Source organism: Capra hircus, chromosome 3 (genome assembly GCF_001704415.2).
Source record: "Capra hircus breed San Clemente chromosome 3, ASM170441v1, whole genome shotgun sequence".
Classification (NCBI taxonomy): domain Eukaryota; kingdom Metazoa; phylum Chordata; class Mammalia; order Artiodactyla; family Bovidae; genus Capra; species Capra hircus.
In genome coordinates, this window is record NC_030810.1 from 63,639,644 (window position 1) to 63,654,049 (window position 14,406).

The 14,406-nt window shown below is 39.2% G+C and overlaps 1 protein-coding gene across 1 annotated transcript in view; it reads left to right on the top strand.

Annotated features, from left to right (window-relative positions):
- Window positions 10,904-14,406, top strand: part of CLCA1 (chloride channel accessory 1) — a 36,848-nt gene continuing 33,345 nt past the window's right edge. The window contains exon 1 of the mRNA XM_005678151.3: window positions 10,904-11,121. Within this exon, the coding sequence (XP_005678208.2) occupies window positions 10,960-11,121 (162 nt within the window). The 5' untranslated portion in view covers window positions 10,904-10,959. The remainder of the gene's footprint in view (window positions 11,122-14,406) is intronic.

Consider the following 14,406-nt stretch of genomic DNA (forward strand, 5'->3'; position numbering starts at 1 on the left):
CCAACGAACTGATGCTTTTAAACTGTGGTATTGGAGAAGACTCTTAAAAGTCCCTTGGACTGCAAAGAGATTAAACCAGTCAATCCTAAAGGAAATCAACCCTGAATATCCATTGAAAGGACTGATGCTGACGCTGAAGCTCCATTAATTTGGCCACCTGATACGAAGAGCCAACTCATTAGAAAAGACCCTGATGCTGGGAAAAATTGAAGGCAGGAGGAGAAGGGGAGGACAGAGGATGAGATGGTTGGATGGCATCACTGACTCAATGGACATGAGTCTGAGCAAGCTTCAGGAGATGGTGAGGAACAGGGAAGCCTGACATTCTGCAGTCCATGGGCTCACAAAGAGTCTGACACGACTGAGCAACTGAACAACAAATCATAGAAAGTAGAAAAAGCACAGCTCAGGCACAAAGATAGAGGCAAAATAAAATATGAAAGCTAGGGATACAGTTATAGAATACATGATGATAGACAGAGAAGTACTCAAAGGCACAGAAACATATGCTCATATGCATGGAGGTAACTAGAGCTTGTCCCCAAATGTCAAAAGAGATGCCTCCCTCCATAAATTCCTTCTGCACTTAGACTATAAAGCTCTTATCAGCAAAATGATTCCATGGATGGGTGGAGAGCAACCCAGATAGTGGTCAATTTTATCTCCTCTCAGCTTCAGGTTGCTGTGCTTAGTTGCTCAGTCATGTCTGACTCTTTGCGACCCCATGGACTGTAACTCACTAGGTTCTATAAGGCCTCCTTTTCCTACATTCATGTGTCCATGGAGATTTTCCAGGCAGGAATACTGGAGTGGGTTTCTGTGCCTTTCTCCAGGGGACCTTTCAACCCAGGGATCAAACTCAGGTCTCCCGCATTGCAGGCAGATTCTTTACCATTTGAGCCACCAGGGAGGCTGCTAAGTCTAATCGAAAAGCTGCTTTCTGAGAACACTTGTCTCAAGGGCACAAGAAGGAGGAATTCATTCAGTACAATGGGCAATAGCTTTCAACAGAAAGATATCCTGGCTTGCGGAACAGAAGCAACATAAGTTAGCAAACATTCAAAAGAACATTTATAAAACTTGCATAACCTTACTTCTCACTAATATAGGAAAGAAGAAGCAACAGCATGAAGATAAAAGAAAACAGGGAGTGTTAAATGGAAGAATAAAGAAAAATAGGTTAGAAATTAAGAATAGAGAAAACAGAACTACCACTTCTATGCTAACATTTTAGGATTTCCAAATGATAGTATTTAGTCTAATATTTTCAGAGAAGGTGATGGCACCTCACTCCAGTACTCTTGCCTGGAAAATCCCATGGACAGAGGAGCCTGGTAGGTTGCAGTCCATGGGGTCGCAAAGAGTTGGACATGACTGAGCAACTTCACTTTCACTTTTCACTTTCATGCATTGGAGAAGAAAATGGCAACCCACTCCAGTGTTCTTGCCTGGAGAATCCCAGGGACAAGGGAGCCTGGTGAGCTGCCGTCTATGGGGTCACACAGAGTCGGACACGATTGAAGCGACTTAGAAGCAGCAGTCTAATATTTTAGTTTTACATATGAATTTAGTTCACTTATAAAAGTAATACATGCTATTATTAAAACTACAGATGTTTAAGATGTGATAAAATATATAATAAATAAGCTTACTTATTAATTCTACTTCTTGCTATTGTAAAGTATATTTTGAGGGACAAATTATATTATGCTTGTACATATACTCTTGTACACCTGTATGAGTCTATTGGTAAATTCCTACGATGGAATTGCTTTGTTGAAAGATAAACACACTTAAACTGTAATGCATATGTCATTCCAAAACATTTGTACCAATTTTTCTGTCATCAATAATGTATGAATACCTTGCAGTCTTATTACCATTACTAAAGGATGTCATGAACTAGGGGGTGGAAGCAGGAGTCATATTGAGATGCTATATGGCAAACGGCTTAAAACTACCTATTAAACACACCAATGTCCTACATACATATACTGGTCATTCTTCCTTGATGCCATCTAATGCAAAGCCCCAGTTTCTTCATGCTGCTGACTACTCTCCAATCTTCCCCTTCAAGGCCACAGTTTGAGTAATGGAATGAAGAAGAAGTGTAAAGATACTTTATGGAATAAATTCCATATGCCAAGAACTGTGCTGTTTTTTTTTTAACTTTTCAATATTCAAAATACCAGTATACCATAATTAATATCATTAAAAGTAGATTTTATGCAGGAGGTATTATTAGAGATAGAAAAGACATGTTGTGATGATAATTATATAACAATCCTAAATTTGCCTACACCAAAACCATAGCTGTAAAATATATAAAGCAAAAGTTGATAGAACTGAATAGAAAGAAAAATAAATAGATAAGTTCACAGTTATAATTGGAGATTTTAACAAACCTCTCAGTAAAAAGACAAAAATTGGTAACAAATGAGAAAATTTGGATAACATGATTAATTAACTTGGTTGAACATGTACAGAACATTGTATCTTAATAACTATAGAGAAAATATTTTTCTCAAAAGCACATGAAATGTTTTACCGAATAGACAATAAGCTGAGGCAAAAAGTAAGACTCAACCAATATCAAATAATTTAAATCTTAGAGTATGCTTTCTGGCTCCAGTAGAATTAAACTAGAAATTAATAATGGATTATCTAGAAACTCCCCAAATTTCTGCAAATTAAGCAATAGCCTTCTTTTTACATAGTGCATATGCTAATAAAAGAACCCAAAGTAAAAGTTAGAAAATATTTGAAACTGAATAATAATTAAAATATGTCATAGCAAAACTTACACAATGAAGTAAAACAATGGTCAGAGGGAAATTCAAAGAAGAAAAAATATGTTTTAAACAAATAGTTTGTTTAAAACTATTCAAGAGAATAGAAAAATAGGAAACGTTTTCCAACTTTTTGAGACCAGATAGCCTTGATACTAATACCTGGCACGACCATTAAAAGAAAGGAAAAGTTAAGGCCCATCTCTCTCATGAACACAGATGCAAAAAATCCTAACCAAATGTAAGGACACCAAAAAGTATACTACGTCATGATCATGAATTTATTCTAGGAATGTAAGGGGGATTTAATATTGAAAACTCAAACCCTTGTAAGCCCCCATGTTACCAGCATAAAAAATAAAAATCAATAGATGCATAAAAAGGACTTGGGAAAATTAAAAACTTATTTATGATTTTTAAAAAGAAAACTGTTAACAAACTAGGAATAGATACAGACTTTCTTCATCTGATGAAGATATCTACAAAATATCTCTAGGTAATAACATACTTAATGGTAAAATATAGGATGCTTTTTCATTTGGGATTGGGAACAAGAATAAAGATATCCATTCTTTCCACTGGTATTCAATGCTGTCCTGGGGAGAAGTACAAGTGTAATAAGAGAAGGAAACAAAATAAAAATATTATAAGATTGAAAAGGAAGAATATTATTATTCATAGATGACATAATTATAAGCATACACAATCCAAAAGAATCTATAAACTACTAGAAATAAATATATTTAGTAAGTTCTGTGGAGGAAAAGTCAATACACAAAAATCTGATATATTTCTATATATCAGCAATAAACAATCAGAAAATGAAATTTTCTAAAATACCATTTATAATAACACCTCCAAATTTTATAAAACCATGGAAATAACTTTAACCAAAGGTACATAAGACTTTTACCATTAAAACTATAAAACATACTTGAGCTCAAATAAGTAAAACTTAAAATGAAAAGATATTCCAGGACCATGGATTGAAAGACTCAAACACTCAATGTTATAAAAACGTCAATTCTTTCCAAACTGATGTATAAATATGTATATATTTATTTATTTTAAGTAAGAAGTGGATTTATTTAGAAAGATACACATTCCATAGACAGAATGTGATTTGTCTCAAAAAGGAAAAAAGAAGGCTTTGGGAGAAATACAGTCCACCAACAGAGTGTGGGCCATCTCAGAAGGTGAGAGGCCCTGAAATATGAGGTGGAGAATTTTTATAAGCTGGGTAATTTCACAAGCTAATGAGTGGTAGGATTATTCCAACTATTTTGGAGAGGAGTGGAGATTTCCAGGAATTGGGTAACCATCATTTTTTGACCTTTTATGGTTGACCTCAGAATTGTCATGGCACTGGTGGTTGTATCATTTAGCTAACATATTACAATGAGCATATAAATTTAACATGATCCTGTCAAATACAGCAATTTTCTTCTGGTAGAATTCCCAAGCTGATACTTTCATAGTTAAATGCAAAGGACCAAAAATAGTCAATATAATTTTGAAGAAAAATAAATCTAGTGCTTACACTACTAAATATTAAGACTTATAAACCAGCAGTAACTAAGACAAAACAGGACTGAGATAATAACCCAAGTCATATAGAGTCTGGAAACAGGTCTTCACACTTGCAGTCACCTCATTCATAAAAAAAGCTCAACTGCAACTCAGTGTGGGGGAAAGGAATGCGGGCTCAGTTGCTCAGTCATGTCGGACTCTTGGTGACCCCATGGACTGTAGCACACCAGGCTCCTCTGTCCATGAGATTTTCTAGGCAAGAATACTGGAGTGGGTTCCCATTCCCTTCTCCGGAGGATATTCCTGCCCCAGGGATCAAACTCAAGTCTCCTGCGTCTCCTGCCTTGGCAAGTGGATTCTTTACCACTGAGACACTTAGGAAGCCCTAGAGGGTAGAGGATGATCCGGTCAACAAATGATCTGCATGTACTGCTACCTAGAGAGCAAAACAAAACAAAAATCTTGAATCCTACCCCATACTATATATACAAAACATAATTTGTGATAGATCACAGAACCAACTGTGAAAGGTAAAATGACAAAGCTCTAGAATAAAATATTGTCTAACATCTTCATGAACTTGAAAACGCTGTCTCCAACATGACCCAAAAAACATTAGCCATTAAATAAAACGTTAAATTGAATTCCATTAAAATTAAGAACTTCTGTTTATCCAAGAGAACTGCTAAGACAAGCCACAAACTGGGAAAAGATATTTGCAGTGTATACATCCAATAAAGAACTCAATACCCAGAACATCAAAAGAACTCTTAAAAATCAACAAGAAAAAAACTAACCTGATAAAAACTGGACAGAGACTTGTAAAGGCACGTCAGAACAGAGGATATGCAAATGACTAACAATTAAATGAAAAGGTGTCTAATCACATCAGTCATCAGGAAGCATGCAAATTAAAACCACAGTACAACATGATTATACCCCATCCAGTGTGGATAAAATTGTAAAGACCAGCCACACTGTGTACTAGCAGAACTGTAGATCAATCAGTACACCATTTGAAAAGTGTTTGGGAGATCAACTATGGCTAGACATACACCTCTTCTGTGTCTTAGCTATTCCACTCTTGGTACATACCCAACTGAAGTCAATGCTTATATCTATGGCACTGTTGTTTAAAATAGCTCCAAACAGGAAATAACCCAAACCTTCATCAAAAGCAATCAGTTAGTAAATTGTGGCATAGTTTTACAATGGAATACAAAGGAAAAAGAGCACGATTACTGCTACATAAAACAACATAGCTGAAAATATTAGGTGAAAGCAGCCAAACACAGGAAGACATACTTATATTTCTGTTTATATAAAATACACAAATAATCTGGGCTACCTCTAACAAAGCCAGATCCCAGGTGCCATGGTGTGAGATGCTATGTGAGCCAAAGTCTCTGTGAGTCTGTTTAGGCTGAACTTGGGTACCAGAGAGGGTAGAGCTGCCACCACAGCCTGCCCAGTGGGTCCATGCTAACTCCACCCTCTCCCTTGGGACACAAGCAGCCAGTGGTGTTAAGAGATGAGGCAGCAGCAAGCACTCTCCACTGAACAAGCAGTCAAAGCCCAGCCAGCAAGGAAGGCCAAGCAAAATATAAGCAGCTAGATCATCAAAAAAGCAAAAGAGTTCCAGAGAAACATCTATATCTGCTTTATTGACTATGCCAAAGCCTTTGACTCTGTGGATCACAATAAACTGTGGAAAAATCTGAAAGAGATGGGAATACCAGACCACCTGACCTGCCTCTTGAGAAATCTGTATGCAGGTTAGGAAGCAACAGTTAGAACTGGACATGGAATAACAGACTGGTTCCAAATATGAAAAGGAGTACGTCAAGGCTGTATATTGTCACCCTGCTCATTCAACTTATATGCAGAGTACATCATGAGAAGCGCTGGGCTGGAAGAAACACAAGCTGGAATCAAGACTGCTGGGAGAAATATCAATAATGTCAGATATGCAGATGACACCACCCTTATGGCAGAAAGTGAAGAGGAACTAAAAAGCCTCTTGATGAAAGTGAAAGAGGAGAGTGAAAAAGTTGGCTTAAAGCTCAACATTCAGAAAATGAAGATCATGGCATCTGGTCCCACCACTTCATGGGAAATAGATGGGGAAACAGTGGAAACAGTATCAGACTTTATTTTTTGGAGCTCCAAAATCACTGCAGATGGTGATTGCAGCCATGAAATTAAAAGACGCTTACTTCTTGGAAGAAAAGTTATGACCAACCTAGACAGCATATTCAAAAGCAGAGACATTACTTTGCCGACTAAGGTCCATCTAGTCAAGGCTATGGTTTTCCCAGTGGTCATGTATGGATGTGAGAGTTGGACTGTGAAGAAGGCTGAGTGCCGAAGAATTGATGCTTTTGAACTGTGGTGTTGGAGAAGACTCTTGAGAGTCCCTTGGACTGCAAGGAGATCCAACCAGTCCATTCTGAAGAAGATCAGCCCTGGGATTTCTTTGGAAGGAATGATGCTGAAGTTGAAGCTCCAGTACTTTGGCCACCTCATGCAAAGAGTTGACTCACTGGAAAAGACTCTGATGCTGGGAGGGATTGGGGGCAGGAGGAGAAAGGGACGACAGAGGATGAGATGGCTGGATGGCATCACTGACTCGATTGACGTGAGTCTGAGTGAACTCTGAGAGCTGGTGGTGGACAGGGAGGCGTGCTGCAATTCATGGGGTCGCAAAGAGTGGGACATGACTGAGTGACTGAACTGACTGAACTGAACTGAAACTGCTCTGTCATGCCAGGTGATGCCTGTCACAGGCATCTGCTCCAGCCATAGCCTAACAAGGGCAGAGTGACCCAAGGCTCAGACACCTCAGGAATTGAAGGGCTGGGTCACTCCATCAGGCAAACAACACAGATCAGCCAAAATGCTGGCTAAAAATTAGGGAAATTGCTGATGAAGAAAGGAAATAATACATATCTGTACTGGTCTTCGGACCAGCTGTAGCAGCAGGCATCACAACTTATTTCAACAACTCTCTTGCTTTGGGTATTTTAGGAGATTGCCCATGACCAGCATTTCAAAGGAGATTCTATGAGTGACTAGTCTTATACCTTTTCTCAGTGAAAACGTGAACTAGCTCGTGCCCCTACCCCCAATTCCAGCCTTACCTTATAATAATGGACTAGATATAATGAAAGGACATGAGTGGATCTGAGCAGTTCAAGAAGTAAATTGTATTGGATTCACCTTATTGAACCTCTTTAGGTTTGTTTGGCCTCACCTGACCCAATGGGCACCTCAATCACTCCTTGTGGGCCCAAGTGGATCTACGGCCAGAGGTCAAAAGGCACCACTTGGAATCTTTGCCTGTTTATATACCATGAGGCATAGCATTTTTCTTTTCTTTTCTTTTCTTTTTTTGCAATCAGCTGCTGAAGGTTTGGGTGACACAACAAGAAAGTTCAGGGGAAGTGATCACATGTAGATGAGAAGGATCCAAACAAACACTTTCCCTTCCTCCAACTGCCCATTAGGAGACATCCCAGATGGCAGGGCAGCTGAATCTGCAGGGTGTGGCCTGCTGATGTCTATGACACCACAGTGGTATAATAAGTACTTTTTATTGCTTCCCAGGCTTCCTTGAATTATTTCCATTTTCTTTCACTCCCACTGTTCTGGAATTAGACTTGCAAATCACTAGTACATAAGCTTGCCTAGGCTGTCTTTTCTAGAGAACCCAGGGGAAAGACATGTATAATGTGTGTGGTGGGGTGTCTGAGATATCTTAAAATGTAAAACTTTTAATGATGCATGCATATTAAATGCATATATTTAGTAAATAAGCACTGAATAAATTATTTTTATGTAAAAGCATACTTAGATTATCTGGACAACCACTTTATAATTGGGTACTTCCACTCTATTCCAATGCCTCACTTTTGATTAATCACAGATTATATACTTAAGCAACAAAGCCACAGTCATCAAGGCAGTATGGTACTGGCACAAAGACAGAAGTATAGATCAATGGAACAAAATAGAAAGCCCAGAGATAAATCCACACACCTATGGACACCTTATCTTTGACAAAGGAAGCAAGAATATACAATGGATTAAAGATAATCTCTTTAACAAGTGGTGCTGGGAAAACTGGTCAACCACTTGTAAAAGAATGAAACTAGAACACTTTCTAACACCATACACAAAAATAAACTCAAAATGGATTAAAGATCTAAGCATAAGACCAGAGGAGAACATAGGTAAAACACTCTCCGACATAAATCACAGCAGGATCCTCTATGACCTACCTCCCAGAATATTGGAAATAAAAGCAAAAATAAACAAATGGGATCTAATTAAACTTAAAAGCTTCTGCACAACAAAGGAAACTATAAACGAGGTGAAAAGACAGCCTTCGGAATGGGAGAAGATAATAGCAAATGAAGCAACTGACAAACAACTTATCTCAAAAATATACAAGCAATTCCTGCAGCTCAATTCCAGAAAAATAAATGACCCAATCAAAAAAGGGGCCAAAGAACTAAACAGACATTTCTCCAAAGAAGACATACAGATGGCTAACAAACACATGAAAAGATGCTCAGCATCACTCATTATCAGAGAAATGCAAATCAAAACCACAATGAGGTATCATTTCACGCCAGTCAGCATGGCTGCTATCCAAAAGTTTACAAGCAATAAATGCTGGAGAGGATGTGGAGAAAAGGGAACCCTCTTACACTGTTGGTGGGAATGCAAACTAGTACAGCCACTATGGAGAACAGTGTGAAGATTCCCTAAAAAACTGGAAATAGAACTGCCATACGACCCAGCAATCCCGCTGCTAGGCATACACACCGAGGAAACCAGAACTGAAAGAGACATGTGTACCCCAATGTTCATCGCAGCACTGTTTATAATAGCCAGGACATGGAAACAACCTAGATGTCCATCGGCAGATGAATAGATAAGAAAGCTGCGGTACATATACACAATGGAGTATTACTCAGCCATTAAAAAGAATACACTTGAATCAGTTCTAATGAGGTGGATGATACTGGAGTCTATATACAGAGTGAAGTAAGCCAGAAAGAAAAACACCAATACAGTATACTAATGCATATATATGGAATTTAGAAAGATGGTAACGATAACCCTGTATGCGAGACAGCAAAAGAGACGCAGATGTATGGAACAGTCTTTTGGACTCTGTGGGAGAGGGAGAGGGTGGGATGATTTGGGAGAATGGCATTGAAACCTGTATAATATCATATGTGAAACGAATCCCCAGTCCAGGTTTGATGCAGGATACAGGATGCTTGGGGCTGGTGCACTGGGATGACCCAGAGGGATGGTACGGAGGTTCAGGTTGGAGAACACATGTACACCCGTGGTGGGTTCATGTTGATGTATGGCAAAACCAATACACTATTGTAAAGTAATTAGCCTCCAATTAAAATAAATAAATTTAAATTAAATAAAAAATAAGTACTAATTATTGGGGCTTCTTTTGCGGCTCAGCTGGTAAAGAATCTGACTGCAACATGGGAGACCTGAGTTCAATCCCTGGGTTGGGAAGATCCCCTGAAGAAGGGAAAGGCTTCAGCGTTCTGGCCTGGAGAATTCCATGGACAGTCCACGGGGTCGCAAAGTGTCAGACATGACTGAGCGACTTTCATACGCTAATTATTAGCAACAAGTACTAATTTAATTTTTATGAGTGAATGTCAAAGAAAAAGACAGACAAGATGAAACCGATCCTTACCACAATGCAAAGATCAAATGATAGTATAGGAAGGGATATTTCAAGTAATTTGAATACAGGAAAGTGGTGGACCAATAAGTTTTCATCTGAGACTTGGCAATCTTAAAAGAATCTATACAGTAGCTGGCAATAATCTAAATGCCTCTCACCTAAGAGACATTTAATTTCAGTAAAATAATTTAATGCTAATTTGAATTTTATTGGGTAATAGAAGCTATCGAATAATGAAATATAGGTCTGATAAGGAAACTTGAGGAAGTTTGCCTTGCACAGTCAGATATTAATTTTATCTTTTCTAATGTTGCTTGCTAATGCTTTTGGTACAAGTAGATTGTCTAAGAGAATAATAAGAGGTGCTGAGGTTATGTAAAGATCAAAGAGGATAAAAATAAAGACCATTATGAGGGATAGCTGGAAATATGGTTTACACTTAATGAATGCTTATCAAATACGCAGAACAGTCAGGCTTCCACTGGGCAAGCAGGGGTTAGAGGGTGGTGTTGGGTGGGTCGGTGTCCCTGACTGGGCAAACATTTGTAAGAAGTAAACATCTTTCAATGGTAAAGCTGCTTGTCAGCTGTGAGTCCTTCCAGGGAACCGGATGTGGCTCCCCACCCTCAGTCCCAGCAACTGGCAAAGGTGAAGGCAAAGTTAACATTCCTCTCAAAATAAAATATTTAAAAGTACACAGAATTTGAGACCAAGATATACTTATCATTCATCATAGTGAAGACAAATGCAATAGTGAAACAATTTGGGATCAAGAGGTTAAAGTCCTGCAATAAACCACCGCTGATAAATCGGAAAAATGTGTGTCTATATATTCATATATATAGGGGTAGGGAAAGATGCCTCCATAACCAACATTTTCCAAAGAGAGAACTCAAAGGCAGATGTACAGCAATGGGGTCATTCAAGAATTCTGTTTTCATCTTGGTCCTTCACCTTCTGGAAGGGGCCCTGAGTGATTCACTCATTCAGCTGAATAATAATGGCTATGAAGGCATTGTCATTGCAATTGACCCTAATGTGCCAGAAGATGAAACACTCATCCAACATATAAAGGTAAGTCTGAAATGGTAACTATTCATGCTGTTTTGAAAAATTAAGCATAATATATTGATAGAACAAACATGAGTTCTCTAATTCCAGCTGTGTGACACTGGAAAGTTTTTTTTTTTTAATCTGTGCTTGCATTTCTTCAGCTATAAAATGGAAATAATGCAACCATTATGATTCTTCTGAGGGATGAGATAATAAGTGCAATGCATATAATTCAGAGCTTGATATACTGTTGGCACTTACTAAATGATATCTCTACTTCTTGGCTGTAGATGACTTCACTGAAAATTATTTAGTTCTACACCAAGGCAGAGCCAACTATATTTGGCAGATATTATGAAATGTGCAGAGGGTAATTCCTTTGTCTGATTTTACCTTTGGCCTTATCAGAGTCTCCTTTTATTCTCCTGATTAAACCCTCCCTTCCCTGTGATTCTAATATAGGAGTCCAAGATGCAAATCTTAATCTCTGATTTAAGAACAAACCTTACCCTTCCAATGGGAGGAAACCCTGCATTTTACCAGGCCCAATGCAAGGCGTCCTCTCAGGGGTGCTGAGCAGCCTCATTTCACTTGTTGCTTCTTCTGTAGGGGAAGGAAAAATTAGGGAAGAGAACTCTTTCTGTCCACATAGAGGCATCTAACTGCTGTAAGAAGGAGGGATTAGAGAGGTTTTGTACAACAGCAAACAGCAAAGAATAAAAAGGAAATGCCTTATAAAAGCCAATCCTGGAAAGTGACTGTAGCCCACCCAGAGGTAGTACTGTATAATGGGCAAAACTACTGGTCAACAAAATGGGGAAAATAATAAATATCTTCCTCACAGGACTTTGTGAGGATTATCAATCCATGCATATAAGGGAAGTTGGATGAAAGGTATATGGGAACTCTACACATTTTTTGCATGTCTTATCTGTAAGTCTAAAATTTTCTCAAAAACTTAGAATACCTTTAAAAATGTATGCAGAATGCCTGGTACATATTAAGAGCTCAACAAATGGTAGGCAATTCATCAGTCGCCAGGTCTCCTTTTAATCTTAGATGGAAAGGGCTCATCATTTCTCACCAAGCCAAAAGGACTGAGACTTTTTTCTGGGAAAAGTTCCTCTGTGTAAACTCAGAAGTTAATAGTACAAGGGCCCCAAGGGTTGCCTCAAAAGGTTCCTTGCTCTGAACAGGTGAACAGGTGCAAACCCAGAAAGAGGAGTTAGGGGAGAGAACCATCTCAACCACCAGAGTAGCTTGGGGCTAGAGAAGTGCAATGGTTGAAGAGGAGGGGAAGTTCACCTGTTCAAACCAGAAGACCATCAGGTATTACTTCTATCAGTGAAAGAGAAATTCATGTCTTGTGAAATCTCTAAACAATCAGAAACATTAGGTGAGTCTTTGATTATCTCTAGTAAGAAGATCAAACCAATCTTAAGGGAAATCAACCCTGAATACTCTCTGGAAGGACTGATACTAAAGCTGAAGCTCCAGGGTTTTGTTCATCTGATGTGAACTGCTGGCTCATTGGAACAGTCCCTGATGGTGGGAAAGATTGAGGGCGGAAGGAGAAGAGAGCGTCAGAGGAGGAGACGGCTGGATGCCATCATGTCTGATGCAATGGACATGAACTTGGGCAAACTTTGAGAGATGGTGAGGGACAGGGAGGCCTGGCGTGCTGCAGTCCATGGGGTCGCAAAGAGTCAGATATGACTGGTGGACTGAACAACAAACTTAGAAATAGCATTAGCAAACATGAAGCAGCCATTGGAGCAACGGACAAGGAAAGCTGGGAGAAAAATGTGACCAGCATGTTTCTGCCTCTGGCTGGACAGTGAGCAGGCCTCAGGAATAAGTGAAAAGGAGCCAAAAGAGCCTTTCTAATGACAATGGTGACTTGTATTTATACGGTGCTTTGGCCACCTGATGAGAAGAACAGACTCATTCGAAGACCCTGATGCTGGGAAAGATTGAAGGCAAGAGGAAAAGGGGACAACAGAGGATGAGATGGTTGGATGGCATCACCAACTCAAGGGACATGAGTTTGAGTAAACTCCGGGAGTTGGTGATGGACAGGGAAGCCTGGCGTGCTGCAGTCCATGGGGTCTAAAGAGTCAGACACGACTGGGCAACTGAACTGAGCTGAGAGAAAAAGCGAAAGGACATTCACCTCACTCTCTTTGGGGGTTCCTCCTGAGAAATATACTTCTCACTACCATTATTCAATTGGTTCTCTGGTATGAGTCCTAAACAAGTTGGGTATGAGAGAAGTTGGTTTCCACAGTTACCTTGTCACAGGAACACTTTTAAGGACAATAGTGTGCTCAAGAGTCCCTGAGTAGTTAATAAAAGTGAGCCCCTGTTTGATGTTGCAAATCTGCGGTCAAGGGACCTCACTGTGGGCTTTGCCACCTTCCTGGTCATCCCTCAGTTCTCTGCTTTTTGGGGAGACTCTCCCCTTGGTGTCGTGTGAGCAGAACCCTCTAAGTCAGTCCTTAAATACCTGCTTCAGCAAGGCCGTACGAAAGGTACTCCATTCACAATACCAGCAGGTGGCGCTGCAGCAGTTCCCCCAACTCTCGTCTGGGCTGCGGAAGCGGTGCGAGCACACTTCATAAGACAGACTGAGAGTCAAGAAGCTCTCTCCCCCTCGCGCCCCCTTAACACACGCACGGTGGGAGTAGTTGGGGTCTCCTCAATGCATGCAAGCCCAAGCACCTCCTGTCTTGGCACTCCTGGACAGTTTGCCCCTCATCGTAACCTCTTCATTCACTCATTTGTTCGTTAATCCAACGAACATTTACAGAGCATTCACATTATGTCAGGTACTAGGAATTCAGTGGTGGACAGTATATTATCCCTGCTCTTAAGGAGCGCATCATATAAATTTTATTCTCAACGTTCTTCAAACCTCAAAAGCTCAATTGTCTATTTGGATATGAGGTCCCTTTCTCAAAATATGAAACAGATGTCAAAGTTTCCTTATTAATGTTCCTGATAAAACATAGAAGACATTTCATGCTGCTTAGCTGTCTTCCTAGGAGACACTGAAAATTTACATTTCACAAGTTAAATTGTAATATAATGTTCGAACATAGGAAGTTTTATACCTATTTTTCAACTTTTTAGTGATACTGACTCAATATTTTTATTTAAAAAGTGATACAATATTAAATTTGCCTAGTAGTTGTTCAAAATCTGACTTTTTTGGAAGAAGGAGAAACAAATCGTTTTGAGAGCTTTAAAACTAGCAAGGCAACTATTATCATACCATTTGTTTTTTATTTATTTTTTATTTTTTAT